The sequence below is a fragment of the Physeter macrocephalus genome, chromosome 20 (genome assembly GCF_002837175.3).
Source record: "Physeter macrocephalus isolate SW-GA chromosome 20, ASM283717v5, whole genome shotgun sequence".
Classification (NCBI taxonomy): domain Eukaryota; kingdom Metazoa; phylum Chordata; class Mammalia; order Artiodactyla; family Physeteridae; genus Physeter; species Physeter macrocephalus.
The window spans coordinates 21,177,626-21,195,426 of NC_041233.1; the positions used below are offsets into that span (position 1 = coordinate 21,177,626).

At 38.6% G+C, this 17,801-nt stretch overlaps 1 protein-coding gene across 4 annotated transcripts in view; it reads left to right on the forward strand.

Moving 5' to 3' along the window:
- Positions 1–17,801, forward strand: part of DDX50 (DExD-box helicase 50) — a 33,726-nt gene that overhangs the window by 7,196 nt on the left and 8,729 nt on the right. For all 4 annotated transcript variants that reach the window (XM_055081053.1, XM_007121043.4, XM_028481548.2 and 1 more), the window contains exons 4-9: positions 447–625; positions 3,172–3,289; positions 3,394–3,579; positions 4,075–4,220; positions 7,989–8,138; positions 16,176–16,337. In XM_055081053.1, the coding sequence (XP_054937028.1) occupies positions 447–625; positions 3,172–3,289; positions 3,394–3,579; positions 4,075–4,220; positions 7,989–8,138; positions 16,176–16,337 (941 nt within the window). The remainder of the gene's footprint in view (positions 1–446; positions 626–3,171; positions 3,290–3,393; positions 3,580–4,074; positions 4,221–7,988; positions 8,139–16,175; positions 16,338–17,801) is intronic.

The following is a 17,801-nucleotide window of genomic DNA, read 5'->3' on the forward strand; positions in this document are numbered from 1 at the left end:
ATTTATTTATTTATTTTTGGCTGTGTTGAGTCTTCGTTGATGTGTGCGGGTGTGCTGGCTTCTCATTGCGGTGGCTTCTCTAGTTGCAGAGCACGGGCTCTAGGTGCGTGGGCTTCAGTGGTTGTGGCTTGTGGGCTCTAGAGCGCAGGCTCAGTAGTTGTGGCGCACAGGCTTAGTTGCTCCGCAGCATGTGGGATCTTCCCAGACCAGGGCTCGAACCCGTGTCCCCTGCATTGGCAGGCGGATTCTTAACCACTGCGCCACCAGGGAAGTCCCTCAGACCAATTTTTAAATAATTCCTCTTTGGGGTAGGAATAACTGTAAATGTTGTTAGGTGATGTATCTTTAGGCACACATTGATGAATCAGGAATGTTATTTTCAAGTAAATGTATTTTTTCCTATTGCTGGTCTTAAGTAAATATTTCAATGAAATCTCATTTTACAGGTCGAGGGGTAACATATCTCTTTCCTATTCAAGTTAAGACTTTTGGTCCTGTATATGAAGGAAAAGATTTAATTGCTCAAGCGCGGACAGGAACAGGAAAGACATTCTCTTTTGCCATCCCCTTGATTGAAAGACTCCAAAGAAATCAAGAGACAATTAAAAAAAGCCGCTCACCAAAGGTAACCATTATAGGGAGTAAAAGGTTTAAACATTACTCTAATGGAAAGAGAAAGAAAGAGTATACTGGTCTTGGGAATGCCCTGGTGGTCCAGTGGTTAGGACTCAGCGCTTTCACTGCTGTGGCCCGGGTTCAATCTCCAAGCAGGGGTTGAATCTGGGAACTAAGATCCTGCAAGCTGCACAGCGTGACCAAAAAAAAAAACCAACAACAAACCACAATATACTGGTCTTAAGTTCAAGTACCCCAAAGATAGAAAAGTTAGTCAGTCCTGGGGCATAAAGTAAAAATTTGGTTCCTAAAGCAAAAATTTGATTTTTAAGATAAATCTCAAGTAAAGCTAAAGTGAGTTATTGCATATGAATGTAATGTGTATGGATCCATAGATGTCTTTGATAACTATATTATGAAGCCAGCATATCTAATTTTAGGAGTATTTACAGTTAGTATATTAAGTGACCTTTTTCTTCTCTTTTTTCAGTTCTGACCTTTGCTTTTTTTTTTTTTTTTTTTTTTTGGTGGTACACGGGCCCCTCACTGCTGTGGCCTCTCCCGTTGCGGAGCACAGGCTCCAGATGCGCAGGCTCAGCGGCCATGGCCCACGGGCCCAGCCGCTCCGCAGCATGTGGGATCCTCCCGGACTGGGGCGTGAACCCGCGTCCCCTGCATCAGCAGGCGGACTCTCAACCACTGCGCCACCAGGGAAGCCCCTGACCTTTGCTTTTAAAGAGTGATTTTGCTGAAGAGGTATTTATTTATTTGGTCATTCAGTAAATAATATTTATTTTACTGATTGACTTTAAGAGTATTATAGAAATGATACTGCTACTCCTTGTGTTGTTGGAGTACTGGAGATCTGTCTTAATTTATCAGTAGTAAAGAACAGAGAGGACCTAGTGAAATTTTAGCCTAAAATTTGACCGTTTTAGAACCTATGTTCACTTTCAGGTTCATAAACATGAAGAAGAAAAAAATCAGTATTGGGACTTCCCTGGCAGTCCAGTTGTTAAGACTCCACACTTCCACTGCAGGGGGCACGGGTTCCATCCCTGGTTGTGGAACTAAGATCCCGCATGCCGCGCAGCGTGGCCAAGAAAAAGAAAGAATCAGTATCAAAATTTGAACAGATATGTGGCTAAAAGTAATTTGTTCTTTGAGACTCCTAAATATTATTACAGTGTGAAAGTAAATTCACATATATGAATGTAATTAAATAATAGTGGTCTTGGAACAGGACAAATCTTTTTTTAGAGTGTTCTGTTTCTACGGTGAAATTAGGAAGTCTGAAAGTAATAGAAATAGGATACAGTCCCAACACTGCCTTTAAAAAGCTTTTATGCTGGAAGGACATTACTGGAGATTCCAGCTCCACCACTTCTAGCTACTTGATCTTGGGCAAGACTCAACTTCTCTAAGACTCATGTTCCTCATTTGTAAAATTGGGAAAATAATGCCGCCTCATTGGGTTTTTGTGAGGATCAAATTAAATAATTCATGTAAAGCACTATTGTTTGCAGAATTATAATTGGCATTGTACATAGAAAGTTTATGGCTACTTTTTGTTAAATCTGCCCTTTCTAAATATGAAAACAAGAGAAATAGAGGTAAATCAATTTTTGTATAACCTGTTTGAAACATGAGTTTTATTTGCTTAATAAGGGGCTTTGCCCCTTTTTCAGTAAGTCTCTTGGGATCCTGTGTAGAAGAAGCTGCTCTCATTAAACACCAAACAGTTAAGTCCATTCTCTGGTACTAGCTACAAATTCGGTTTCATATTCTACTTAACAAATAAATTGAAATATTTCTTTTTAAAAAGTGGCACATATTGGGCATTCATTTATTCATTCACTCATTCAACAAATATTTTTTGAGTATCTATTCTGTGCTAGGCACTGTTTGAAGTTCAGGGAATATATTGAATAGTAACTCAAACTGACATAAATCCCTGTCTTCGTGGAGCTTACATTTTAGTGGGTGAGACAGACAATGAGCAAATCAGTAGAATATAAATATTTTACATGGTGTAAGTGCTAAGGAGAAACAGTTAAGCACGGTTGGGAGGATATGAAAAGAGGGTTAGGAACCTCATTGAGAAAGTGACTTTTGAAAAGAGACCTTAAGGAAGTAAGGGAGGATATAATAAACATAAGCTGTTCTTGTTGTTGTTATTTGTGCTCTGTCTTTAAATACTATGACATTAATGATGAGATTCCTAGGGTTTTTTTTGTTTTGTTTTTTTGTTTTTTTGCGCTACACGGGCCTATCACTGTTGTGGCCTCTCCCACTGCAGAGCACAGGCTCCGGACGCGCAGGCTCAGCGGCCATGGCTCACTGGCCCAGCCGCTCCGCGGCATGTGAGATGTGGGATCTTCCCGGACCGGGGCACGAACCCGTGTCCCCTGCATCGGCAGGCAGACTCTCAACCACTGTGCCACCAGGGAAGCCCGAGATTCTTAGTTTTAAATGCACCTTAAAAAATAGTCTTCTCAGTTTGAACTTAGAGGTCTACAGAAACTTACCTTTTTGTTTTTTAAACCTTTTGCTCAGGTACTTGTTTTGGCTCCTACAAGGGAACTGGCAAACCAAGTAGCCAAAGACTTCAAAGATATAACTAAGAAACTCAGTGTGGCGTGTTTTTATGGTGGAACATCATATCAAAGCCAAAGTGAGTAAATGTGTATGATGACAGCACAAAGATCTATTTGCTACTCAAATCTAAAATCTACATTTGAATTTTTACATATTATTGATATTTCTCTCCTCTCACAGTTAATCATATTCGAAATGGTATTGACATCTTAGTTGGGACCCCTGGTCGTATCAAAGATCATCTGCAGAGCGGCCGATTAGATCTTTCTAAACTGCGCCACGTTGTGCTTGATGAAGTGGATCAAATGTTAGATTTAGGTTTTGCTGAACAAGTTGAAGATATTATCCACGAATCCTACAAAACTGGTATATCCTAATTCAAAATAAGCACATTAGCAATTCTTTTCTTATCTAAAAGCTTATGAATTTTTTATTTTATGATTTTTAATACATTGTCACCAGTGTTCTAACAAAACTAAAGGTATTTGGTATCTGTTTTCTTCCTGAACAAGAAAGTACAATAGCATACTTTAACCATTTTCTTAGCTTTCTTTGCTTTCTTCCATGTATTATTTTATAGTAAGTAGTTTTACTAACTCATTTTACTGATTTCTTTGCTCATTGTTGCTTCTTAAATTCTCATCTTCCTTCTAGGTTCAGTTTTCTTCATATTGATATTTTCCCTCAGTTTTGAAAGTTGAAAGTTTTGATACTTTCAGTAAAGTTTATATGTTCAAAATTCACCCCAAGTTTTGAATTTTTCATTATTTCTTTGAAGTTTGGGGGGATTTTTAAGAGCTGACTACATTGTGGGATATTAAGAAATTAAGAAAGCATTTGAATTCTTTTTGTTTATTTAAGATTCTGAAGACAATCCTCAGACTTTACTTTTTTCTGCAACTTGCCCACAGTGGGTATACAAAGTTGCAAAAAAATACATGAAATCCAGATATGAACAGGTTGACCTTGTTGGGAAAATGACTCAAAAGGCTGCAACTACTGTGGAAGTAAGTAGCTTTCCAGTGTGATAGATTTTAGCTTTTAGTTGATATTTTGAAATTTGTTGAAGCTAAACTTACGTTTTGGGTACCAGTTCAGGCCAAATATCTCTTTTTTGCCCTTAGTCAATAAGATACCTATGTATTTCTATAGTCTGAGACTCAGGAGCAGAGTAAAATAAATAGGGGGAAGAAAGTTTGTGAACAGGCAAGTCCTAACAGGAGACATACAGGCATCCATAGAGACAGACTTAAAGTATGTAGAAGGTGAAAAACAAAATAATTCATCCCAATTTGCTGGTATTGGGATAATTTGTTAAAGCTTAGGTGGAAAAAGATCCTTATTTCATACTGTATCCCAAAAATATTCCCAAAGATTAAAAAAAATTAAGCCATAAAATAATTTACAGCAGATTGTAGGTAAACAGTTCTTTGATTTGAGGAAAGAGAAGGCTTTTCTAAACGTAAAGACAGAAGAAGGCACCATAAAGGAAAAGGTTTATAATTTTGACTCCATGAAAATTTAAACCTTTAGTATTTTTTTTAAAGAATTAAAGGTGATATTTGCATTATTTTGACAGGTATGTACCATATATGTCACTTTTACATTTGACAGATATACATATATGTGTATGTAAATAAAAATAGTCCAGGTGAACAAGAGTATAATCTATAAATACAATGCAATGGTTAAAAAGAATGAATTTGATAAAAACCAGATTATAAAATGATAAGTACCAAATCATACTATTTAAAAAAATACACAAATAATCCTAAATGGATTCTTTAGGTATTTATGTACAAAGATAGGTGGGAAGGATAAACATCAAACTAATAATAATGATTACTTCTGGGAAAGAGGACTTTTATAGTATGGGATGGTCAAAGGAAGCTTTGTATATTTTGTAATGGCTGAAAGTTTTACATTAAGAACATAAAATGTATCAGTGAAGAAAAGCTTATTAATGGGACTTCCCTGGTAGTCCGGTGGGTAAGACTGTGCACTCCCAATGCAGGGGGCTTGGGTTCGATCCCTGGTCAGGGAACTAGATCCCACATGCATGCAGCAACCAAGAGCCCGCATGCCACAACGAAGAGCCCTCATGCTGCAACTAAGACCTAGTGCAGCCAAAATAAATTAAAAAAAGAAAAGAGAAAAGTTTATTAAGGACATTTTCAAACATGTACAAAAGTTGAATAGGGGCTTCCCTGGTGGCACAGTGCCGACGCAGGGGACACGGGTTTGTGCCCCGGTCCGGGAAGATCCCACATGCCGCGGAACGGCTAGGCCCCGTGAGCCATGGCCGCTGAGCCTGCGCATCCGGAGCCTGTGCTCCGCGACGGGAGAGGCCCCAACGGTGAGAGGCCCCGTACCGCCAAAAAAAAAAAAAAGTTGAATAGTACAAAGGATCTGATGTACCCATCACCAGGCTTTAACACTGATATTTTCTATACCCCTATACATTCTTTAATCTCTACATTTGAAGCAGTCCAGTCATCATTTCATTTTTGTATAATTATATATGTTTTTAAAAGAATAAGGCCTCTTTAAAAACAAACAAAAAACCACAAAATTACCATCATAGTATAAAAAACCCCAATTTTTTAATATCTTTAAATACCTAGTGTTCACATTACCCTAGTTGTCTTTTTTTGTAAATAGGTTGTTTGAATATGGATTCAAGTAAGATCCTTATATTGCTACTAATTTATATGTCTTAAGTCTTTTTTTATCCATGTGTTGAACGTTTATTCACCATCTTTTTTAAAAATTGAAATATAGTTGATGTACACTATTTTGTTTCAGGTGTACTGCATAGTGATTTGATATTTGCATATATTGTGAAATGATCACCACAATAAGTCTATTAACCATCTGTTCCCATACAAAGTTGTTGAAATATTTTTGACCGTATTCCTTATGCTGTATATTGCATCCCCGTGGCGTATTTTATAACTAGAAGTTTGTACCTATCAATCCCCTTTACCTGTTTTGGGTCCCCACCTCCCCCACCCACACTTTGGCAACCACCATTTTGTACTCTGTGTGTCTGTTTTCATTTTGTTTTGTTTTGTTTTTTAGGATTCCACATATAAGTGAGCTCATACAGTATTTGTCTTTCTCTGTCTGACTTACTTTCTAGATTCATCCATGTAGTCGAAAATGGCAAGGTTTCATTTTCTTATTGATGGCTGAGTAATATTCCATTTTATGTATACCCCACGTCTTCTTTATCCATTCCTCTGTTAAATCCTTTAAAACACAGGTTCCTCTGTCCCTTTTTTTCTTTGCAATTTTTATTGAAAAGAACTGATAATTTGTCTTACAAGTTTCCCATAGTCTCAATTTTGCTGATTTGCAACCCTGTGATGTTAGTTAACATGTTCCTCTGCTTTCATTTTCCTGTGAGTTGATGGTAGATTGTGAGGCTTGATCAGATTCAGGATCTTTTTTATTTTTATTTTTGAGAGGTAGGGAGGAAGAAGCAAGACTTTGACTTACCTGGTACAAATGATTCTTAGTTTTCTTCTTTGTGCTTATCTCTTTTTTCCATGTGTTATGTAATTAATTGTTTTAAACAATGTTATTGAGGTATAATATGTTAAAATGCACAGACTTAAAATGTTACAGTATATTTTTTCCCCAACATTTTATCATGAAGGTTTCAAACAGGCTGAAAAGTTGAGAGAATTTTACATTGAACACGCATATACCCACCAGCTAGATTCTGCCATTAATATTTTGCTGTATTTGCTTTATTGCATATCTACTCATCCCTATATCCATCTGATTTTTTAATTTATTTCAAATTGCAGAAATCAGTATAATTCCCCATAAGTATTTTAGTGTGCATATCTTTAGCTAGAGTTCAATATTTACAATTTTTTTATTGAAGTAAAGTTCATATAACTAAAATTAACCACTTTGAAGTGTACCATTCAGTGTCGTTTAGTACATTCACAGTGTTATACAACCATTGCTTCTATCTACTTCCAAAACGCTTCATTACCTGAAAAGGAAATCCTGTAACTATTAAGCATTTACTCCCTATTCCCCACTTCTCCTAGCCCCTGGCAACCATCAATCTGCTTTCTGTCTCTATGGATTTACCTCTTCTGGTTATTTCATATAAATGTAATCATTACAACATGTGGCTTTTTTGTGTCGGGCTTCTTTCGTGTAGCATGTTTTCAAGGTTCATCCACCTAATATTTACAATTTTTGCGATAAGATTTACATACAACAGAATGCAGAATTTTAAGTGTACATTTGCTTCGTTTTGACAAATTCATACATGTGTGTAACCCAAACCCCTATCAAAACAAAGAATATTACCATGATCACGGAAAGTTCCCCCGTGCCCCTGCCCAGTCCCCGTTCAGAGGCAACTACTGTTCTGCTTTTTTTCCATCATAGATTATAGATTAGTTTTGCCTGTATTAGAGCTTCAGACAAACGGAATCATTTTGTGTATACTCTTTTTCTGTAAGGCTTCATTCACCCAGCATATGTTTTGAGATTCATCCATATTGTTGCATGGATCAGTAGTTGGTTCTTTTTAATCACTGAACAGTATTCCACTGTATAAGTATACTACAATTTGCTTATCCTTTCACCTACTGATTGCTGTTTTTCAAATGGGGTTGAGGAGAATCGTTGTCTTATTGTCTTCCAGGAAGGCCAATTCTTGAACAAATAGAAAAAAAAAATGTACAAGAGAAATCTTTTTCAATGATTTTAATGAAGCAGATATTTGATATTTTCTTTCTTCAAAGCATCTGGCCATCCAGTGCCATTGGTCTCAGAGGCCAGCAGTTATTGGAGATGTCCTTCAAGTCTACAGTGGGTCTGAAGGGAGGGCTATTATCTTCTGTGAGACCAAAAAGAATGTAACTGAAATGGCCATGAATCCACACATAAAACAGGTAAGTCTTTTTTCATGCTTTCTCTAATTGAGATTATAGGTATGAATCACTGAGCAAAAAAAAATCATGTCCTTTGTGGACTAGGTTTGATAGTCATTCTTGGAATTGAGTCTCATTCAGAAAGAATTTATAGCCAGCCTCTCATGATCTGTTAAGTCAGGATAGAATTCTATCCATTTTCATCAGAAGTTTTCTTAAAACTTTGCAAATGTGGTCTTGAAAATACAAAGAGTGAAACAAAATGAGTTTCTATGGGTAAGAGTGGGTAATATTTTAGAGTTGTGTATAAGAAGAATCGCAAATATTTATTGAATGAATGGATCAGAACACTAAATCCATGTGTTTTTTGTTGTTGTTGTTGTTTTTTTTTTTTTGCGGTACGCGGGCCTCTCACTGCCATGGCCTCTCCCGTTGCGGAGCACAGGCTCCGGACGCACAGGCCCAGCGGCCATGGCTCACGGGCCCAGCCTGTGGGATCCTCCCGGACCGGGGCATGAACCCTCATACCCTGCATTGGCAGGCGGACTCTCAACCACTGCGCCACCAGGGAAGCCCTCTGTTAACTTTTTTTTTTTTTTTTTGCGGTACGCGGACCTCTCACTGCTGTGGCCTCTCCCCTTGCGGAGCACAGGGTCTGGACACGCAGGCTCTGGACATGCAGGCTCAGTGGCCATGGCTCACAGGCCCAGCAGCTCTGCGGCATGTGGGATCTTCCCAGACCAGGGCACGAAGCCGTGTCCCCTGCATCGTCAGGCGGACTCTCAACCACTGCACCACCAGGGAAGCCCTGTTAACTTTTTATAGTAGAAGATTTCAAACTTGTACAAGGCATGCACAGAACTTGACAGTGTAATGATGTGTTCGTTTTCCAGCTGCAACAATTATCTTATTTCATCCAAATGCCCATTCACTTCTTGCTCCTGAAATTATTCTGATGCAAACCTTAGATAACATGTTATCACGCCCATAAATATTTGGGTACATATCTCTAGTGGAAAAGGATTATTATTGTTTTTTAAAATTTATTCTTTTGGCTGCGCCATGTGGCATGTGGGATCTTGGTTCCCCAACCAGGGTTCGAACCCGTGCCCCCTGTAGTGGAAGCATGGGGTCTTAACCACTGGACTTCCAGGCAAGGCCAGGAAAGGGTTATTTTTTAAAAAACTCACAATACGGGCTTCCCTGGTGGCACAGAGGTTGGGAACCTGCCTGCCAGTGCAGGGTACAAGGGTTCAAGCCCTGCTTCAGGAAGATCCCACATGCCGCGGAGCACCTAAGCCCGTGCGCCACAGCCGCTGAGCCTGCGCTCTAGAGTCCGCGAGCCACAGCTGCTGGGCCCGCGTGCTACAGCTACTGAGGCCCATGCATCTAGAGCCAATGCTCCACAACGGGAGAGGCCACTGCAGTGAGAGGCCCGCACACCGCAGCGAAGAGTAGCCCCACTCGCCGCAACTAGAGAAAGCCCGTGCAGAGCAAAGAAGACCCAATGCAACCAAAAGTGAATAATAAATAAATAAAAAACCAACCAAACAAAAACACTCACAATACTGTTATGACATCTAAAAAATTAATAGTAATTAATATCTTCAAATATAAATTAGTCTTCAGATTCTCAATTGCTTCATACATGCTCTGTTTTCTCTTCTGTAGTTTGTTTTTTGGAACCTGGATCCAAATAAGAGTCTTATGTTGTGTGATTTCATTAAGTCTCTTCAATATTTGGATTCTTCCATCTGTTTTTTTCTTGTAGTTCTTTTTATTATTGTTTAAGAAACCAAGTTTTCATAATCTAGAGTATTGCTTCCCTGTGATATCATTTAACATGCTCTTCTGTTTTCTGTATTTCCTATAAATTCAGATTTGTCTGTTTGTGGCAAAATTATTTCATAGGCAGTGGTGCACTTCCATCAGGAGGTATATAATGTGTAGTTCTTTCTCTTTTTGTGATGTTAACATTCATTGATAATAACACCCTTGGTCCTTGTGTCAATGTCTCTCCAGTTTTTTTTTGTTGTCTGTCACTTATTATCTAGAAGATTCCCAAGGAAGGGCTCATGGAAACAATATTCACTATTGATAATAGCTTGTTTGTAACTTTATACCTTAAAAATCATTTTGGATGGATATAACATTCTTGGTTCACATTTTCTTTCCTTCAGTATCTTAAATATGTTTTCCATTGGAATAAAGCATACTATAATAAAAAGTCTGATGCCAGTCTGATTTTTTTTTTCCCCTTATAAGTGATTTGGTTTTTTGCCTGAATACAAAAGCTTTTTTCCTTTTTCTTTAAAAATCAGTAGTTTTACTAGAATACATTTTGGTGGTGTTCTTCTGAGTACACAGTGTACACAATTTGTAGTTTCAAATATATGTATTTTTTAATTTCAGCAAAATTTTCTTGAATCCTAATTTATTGGTATTTGGTTTGTCTGATTGCTTTGGTTTTTTTCTTTAGGGACTCTTGTTGTATGTATGTTGGCTCTTTTTTCCTCTATCCTTTGTCTCTTTATCTCAAATCTTTATCTTTTTCTTTATTTCAATTCTCAAAATTTTAAAAATTTCAAAATTAAGGCATTATCTGTTGTGTTTAATCAGTCTTGTCTTTCTTCCAATATATTCTTCATTTATGAAAAGTCTTTGTCCTTTGTTTCTACTTCATTTTTTTAAAAAATAAATTTATTTATTTATTTTTGGCTGCGTTGGGTCTTCGTTGCTGCGTGTGGGCTTTCCCTAGTTGTGGTGAGCAAGGGGTATTCTTCATTGCGGTGTGCAGGCTTCTCATTGCAGTGGCTTCTCTTGTTGCAGACCACAGGCCCTAGGTGCACGGGCTTCCGTAGTTGTGGCATGTGGGCTCAGTAGTTGTGTCTTGTGTGCTCTAGAGTGCAGGCTCAGTAGTCGTGGCTCACAGGCTTAGTTGCTCTGCGGCATGTGGGATCTTCCCAGACCAGGGCTCCAACCGTGTCCCCTGCCTTGGCAGGTGGATTCTTAACAACTGCGCCACCAGGGAAATCTCGCCCTGTTTGTTTTTATGTGAGAACTGGAGATTCAAAGACAATGCAGCCACCATCTTCTCCAGTGTCATTTTAACTAATTGTAACTGTAGCTTTGTATCCAGTAAAAACAGAGAGTCTAAATAGTGAAAGAATGTTGAAGAGTAGTTAATTCACCTTTCCTTTCTTTGCTTTAGAACACTCAGCAGCAGCTGTCTTGCAGAGCTATTGTTTTTTTCTTTTGTTTGTTTTTATAAATTTATTCATTTATTTAATTTTTGTCTACATTGGGTCTTTGCTGTGCACGCAGGTTTTCTCTAGTTGCTGAGAGCGGGGCTACTCTTCGTTGCGGTGCGCGGGCTTCTCATTGTGGTGGCTTCTCTCGTTGCGGAGCATGGGCTCTAGGCGCGTGGGCATCAGTAGTTGTGGCACACGGGCTTCAGTAGTTGTGGCTCGTGGGCTCTAGAGCACAAGGGCGCAAGGGCTTAGTTGCTTCACAGCATGTGGGATCTTCCTGGACCAGGGCTCGAACCTGTGTCCCTTGCATTGGCAGGTAGATTCTTAACCACTGCACCACGAGGGAAGTCTGTTACTTGTACTTTAGATATTGGCATTCCTCACAGTTCTAACCTCTGTAATTGTTTCTTCTCACTTAACATATTCTTTCTGAGCATAGCGATTAGTTGCTGTTTGGAGTCTGACAGATCAAGATTTTGTTTTTCTTTTAACTTTTTTTTTTTTAAAATATTTATCTATTTATTTGGCTGCACCGGGTCTTACCTGTGGCACGCAGGATCTTTTTTAGTTGTAGCATGTGAACTCTTAGTTGCGGCATGCGGGATCTAGTTCCCCGACCAGGGATCGAACCCGAGCCGCCTGCATTGGGAGCGCGGAGTCTTAGCCGCTGGACCACCAGGGAAGCTCCCACATCTGGATTTAAATCCCAGTTATGTTACTTAACTAGCTGTATAACCTTGGGCAGATAACTTTCTATTTCAGTGCCCATGTTTCCTTCTTAAAAAGTGGCATTAGGGACTTCCCTGGTGTTCCAGTGGTAAAGAATTCACCTTCCAGTGCAGGGGACACAGGTTCCATCCCTGCTCAGGGAACTAATATCACACATGCTGTGGGGCACCTAAGCCCGTGCACCTCAGTTACTGAGCTCGCATGCCTCAACTAGAGAGCCTGCACACCGCAAACTACAGAGCCCACGCGCTCTGGAACCCACGTGCTACAACTAGAGAAGAGAAAAACCTGCATGCCACAGCTAGACAGAAGCCTGTGTGCTGCAACGAAAGATCCTGCATGCTGCAACAGAGATCCCGCCTACTGTAACTAAGACCCAACACAGCCATAAATAAATAAATAAATAATAAATCTTTTTTAAAAAGTGGTATTAAAATTTTTTTTATACTTTTAAGACTTAAATAAAATCATTTAAAGTATTTAGTATAGTGTTTTTATAGTAAGCAGTCAATAAAGAAGTATAGAGATGTGTATAGATAAATATATCTAGTCACTCCTGTGGTTCCAGTCATTGTGTATATGCTGATGATGTCCAAATCTTTTTCCAGGTTAGCTCTGTCTCCAGAATCTAGACTTGTCTTTATCATACTGGCCACAGACACCCCAATCCACTGTGTACCTAAAATTGAGTTCATTCTCTTTTATACACTTATACCCACTCTGTCTCCAGCATTCCCTGTTGTTGAACGATACCCATAGTTCGAGCCAGAAATCTACATATCACCCTTGACTTCTCTTCCTTCCTTTTGTCATCCAGGTAACTACAAAGTATTTTAGATTCTATTTCCTATGGTTTAAAGTGGTCCATTTCTTCCCTACTTCTGTTGCAGTAGCTCAAAATCTGGGAGTCATATATATGGTTCTTTCCCTTATACCTCATTTCCACTCCCTTCACCAAGTCCTCCCAATTTCATATACTAGTATTTATTTTTTTCTTTTTTCTTTTTTTTGGCTGTGTTGGGTCTTTGTTGCTGTGCACAGGCTTTCTCTAATTGCGGCAAGCAGGGGCTACTCTTTGTGGTGGTGTGCGGGCTTCTCATTGTGGTGGCTTCTCTTGTTGTGGAGCATGGCCTCTAGGCGCGTGGGCTTCAGTAGTTGCGTCACGTGGGCTCAGTAGTTGTGGCACGTGGGCTCTAGGGCGTGTGGGCTTCGGTAGTTGTGGTGCACAGGCTTAGTTGCTCCGTGGCATGTGGGATCTTCCTGGACCAGGGATCGAACCTGTGTCCCCTGCATTGGCAGGTGGATTCTTAACCACTGCGCCACCAGGGAAGTTCCTGCTAATAGTTCTCGAATTCATTTACTGCCTACCCCCTACTTACCTTTCCAGCCTCATCTTATCACACTTTCCCCTTATTTCTGCACTCTCACCATACCTATTTTTCCTGTCACCACAGGGCTCTTGAACTTGTAGTCTGTCTTGCCTAGCAGCTCCCATCCTTCAGATATCAGTCCGGAGTACTTTTCTGTAAATTCTTCCTTGCCCCAAACTAGGTCAGGTTGTCCTCTTCTAAACAGCCTTTGCCTCTTAGACCCATGCATCTTGAGTTACACTTGTTGGCTAAAGTTATTTGTGTGCCTAATTACTTGATTAATGTCCATTTCCTCAACCAGAGTATTAAGACGATGAGGACAGAGAAAGTTTTAATTTTTGTTTGCCATTTTATCCCTAGTACCTGATGTAGATTACCACATATTTGTTAAATGAATAAATGGTCATTGCCACTGCCTTGATGAGGCCACTGATATCTCTCCTGAATTTCTACAACAATCTGCTATCTGACTCTCCCTAGCTTTGCCTTGCCCTTGTCTAATATATTCTATACATTGTAGCCAGAATATTCCTTCTAGAATACAAATATGTTCATGAAAATTTTCTGCTTACAATCATTCAATTGTTCCATATTGTCCTCAGGATAAAATTCATATTCCTTTTCAGTCTCATCTCTCACCACTTCTCTTTTTAACTCTGTGCTTCAGCAATACTCAAATATTTGTAGTTGCCCAGAAACATTAATTATGTGTGATATTCCTTCTTCCTGGAACTCCCTAACCTCCTCCTTTTTTTTTTTTTTTTTTTTTCCGGTACGCGGGCCTCTCACTGTAGTGGCCTCTCCTGTTGCGCGTCCGGAGCACAGGCTCCGGACGCACAGGCTCAGCGGCCATGGCTCACGGGCCTAGCCGCTCTGCAGCATGTGGGATCTTCCCGGACAGGGGCATGAACCCGTGTCCCCTGCATCGGCAGGCGGACTCTCAACCACTGTGCCACCAGGGAAGCCCCCTCCTCCTTTTTTTTTTCTTTTTTTTTTTTTTTAACCTGACTACTAGTTCCATATTATCTGTCAGGTCTCAGCTTCAGTGCTGCCTTCCCTTCAAACTAGATTGAGTTAGGTTCCCCTCTTAGGTATTTCTATAGCACCCTGCACCTTCTTATAGCACATATCATACTGTATTGAAAATACTTGTCAACTTGTCTGTCCCAGGGTCATTTCTTTATGGTGTTCCAGAACCTGGCATAGTACCTGGAGCATAGCAAGTGCTCAGTGAATTCACTCATGAATGCATTATGCTTAGATGCTGCAGTTTAGATACTGTTGGAGTTAAATCCTTGTTATAAACTTTTAATTTTTAATAGTGGCTAAGAATACTAGGAAATTTATTTTTAATACTAGGAAATTATTTGCAGCATACATGGAAGATCAACCCAGCATAAATTGGTTCACCTTCACTGAAAATTACAGAAATGTAAATTAGAATAACATTGGGAAATCATTTTTGCCTATTAGATTTACAAGGATTATAATGATTCATAGTATACAGGTGGGTGGTATATATATATATATATATATATAGGTGGGGTAAGATGAAATAAACACTCACAGAATGTTGAAGAGTAAATGGGCACAATTTCTTTTTTTAAAATTGAAGTATAGTTGATTTACAATATTGTGTTAATTTCTGCTGTACAGCAAAGTGACTCAGTTATACATGTATATATGTTCTTTTTTATATTCTTTTCCATTTTGGTTTATCCTAGGACATTGAATATAGTTCCCTGTGCTATACAGTAGGACCTTTTTGTCCATCCATTCTATATGAAATAGTTTGCATCTACTAACCCCAACCTCCCAATCCCTCCCCCAGACCCCCTTCCCCTTGGCAACCACAAGTCTGTTCTTTATGTCTGTGAGTCTGGTTTTTGTTTGTTTGTTTACAACTTCTTTTTATAATACAGTTTTAATTTAATAGGAATAGCTATTAAAATGTTAAATGTTTATAATTTTTGACCCAGAAATTCAACTTCTAGATATGTAACCTACTGAAATATACTAAGGGGTCTGCAGTTGTAAGTACAAGGTTATTCGTTGTAGCATTGCTTCTGAAGATGAAAGTTTGGATCCTACCCACATCAGTAGGGTACTGCTAAAATAAATGATACTGGGAATTCCCTGGCGGTCTGATGGTTAGGACTTGGCGCTTTCACTGCCAGGGCCCAGGTTCAATCCCTGGTCGGGGAACTAAGATCCTGCAAGCTGTGTGGCATGGACGCAGATACTTCACCCGTATGAAGAAATCATGTATAGTTTTTAAAAATTAAGTAGATGTATATCTATAGATGTAGAAGAATGGCTAAGATAAAAAAATTTATAAAGCAGGTTGTAAAACAGTACATATATAGTAAAATCCCATTTTTATAGGTGAATACATAAAATTATATGCTAGGATTTGTGAGGGGTCTGTGTGTGTGTATGTATTTAAAAAATAATATGTGGAGGAATATTCACCAAACTGTTAGCAGTTAATTATTAGGAGGCTGATATTGAGAAGCTTTTGCATTTTATGTTAAATGTTTTTCTGTAATGTTTGATTTTTTAAAAACAATAAGCATGTATTTTTATAATTATCAGAAGGTAAGATTTAAAAACAACAGCAACAAAAAAGACCACAGACTGTATGGTGTTTGGTGCTATGAATTGCAAGTATGTGCTATACACTTACTTTTCCTTTTTTTTTCAAATAGAATGCCCAGTGTTTACATGGTGATATTGCACAGTCACAAAGAGAAATTACGCTGAAAGGCTTCAGAGAGGGTAGTTTTAAAGTTTTGGTGGCAACCAATGTGGCTGCCCGTGGTTTGGACATTCCTGAGGTTGACCTGGTGATTCAGAGTTCACCTCCACAGGTAGGAAATGAGATTTTTTTCCCCCCAGTTTTATTGAAAAATAATTGACATACATCACTGTATAAGTTTGCCGTACAGCATGATGGTTTGATTTACATATGTTGTGAATTGATTGCCACAATAGCTTCAGCTAATATCCATCTTCTCATGTAGGTATAAAAGAAGAAAAGAAAAAGAAAGTGTTCTCTCTTTGTGAGGAGAACTTTTGCACTTTACCCTTCACAACTTTCCTATACTTTATCATGTAGCAGTGTTAGCTATAGTCATCATGTTGTACATTACACCCATAGTACTTATTGTTTAACTGGAAGTTTGTATCTTTTGACCACCTTCCTTCATTTCTCCCTCCCCCCACCCTCTGCTTCTGGTAACCACAAGTCTGATCTCTGTTTCTATGAGTTTAATTTTTTGTTTGTTGTTATTGGTTTTTTTTTTTTAGATTCCATATATAAGTGAGATCACACAGTATTTGTCTTTCTCTGATTAATTTCACTTAGCATAATGCCTTCAAGGTCTAGCCATGTTGTCTCAAATGGTAGGATTTCCTCTTTTTTCATGGCTGAATTATATTCCATATGTATATGGTATAGATATACATATATATACCATAACTTTTTTATTCATCTGTTGATGGACACTTAAGTTGTTTCCATGTCTTGACTACTGTAAATAATGCTGCTGTGAACGTGGGGGTGCAAATATCTGAATTAGTGTTTTTGTTTAGTGTTTTTGTTTCCTTTGGATATATATGCGGAAGTGGAATTGCTGGATCCTGCGGTAGTTGTATTGTTAATTTTTTGAGGATCCTCCACACTGTTTCCCATAGTGGACTGCACCAATTGACAATCCCACCAGCAGTGCACAAGGTTATCTTTTCTCCACTTCCACAGCAGCATTTGTTATATTTTGTCTTCTTGATGATGACCATTCTAACAGGAATACGATGATACCTCATTGTGTTTTTAATTTTCAAGGAAATGAGATTTGATTTGGAGAAAATAAGAACAGCTATATAAATTGCTGTTTTATTTTTAAGACATTGCTTATATATGAAAAATATGTTATCTTTTCTTGCTCTTCAGCCATTTTTTGTTAGTGTGATGTTAAATTGATCAGAATCTGGTGCCTTTGCAAATGATTGACCTCTTTATTTGGATTTGAGGCATGGAATCATGCAAGGGAATTATAAAAAGTTGCCATGTAAAGAACCCTGGGATGGAGTGGATAAAAAGGTTTTAAATCCTATCCCCTTTATTGCAGAATTCAAGCATAAAAATTCTTTGGGTTGTTGAAAAGAGCAACAGTATTGAAATAAAAATGTTATTATTGATAGTAGTAGTTTTGTTATTTTTCTTCTTATTATTTGGATGCTGGAATGACTGTTTAATTTGCCAGATTTTTTTTTTTTTTTTTTTTGTGGTACGCGGGCGTCTCACTGTTGTGGCCTCTCCTGTTGCGGGGCAC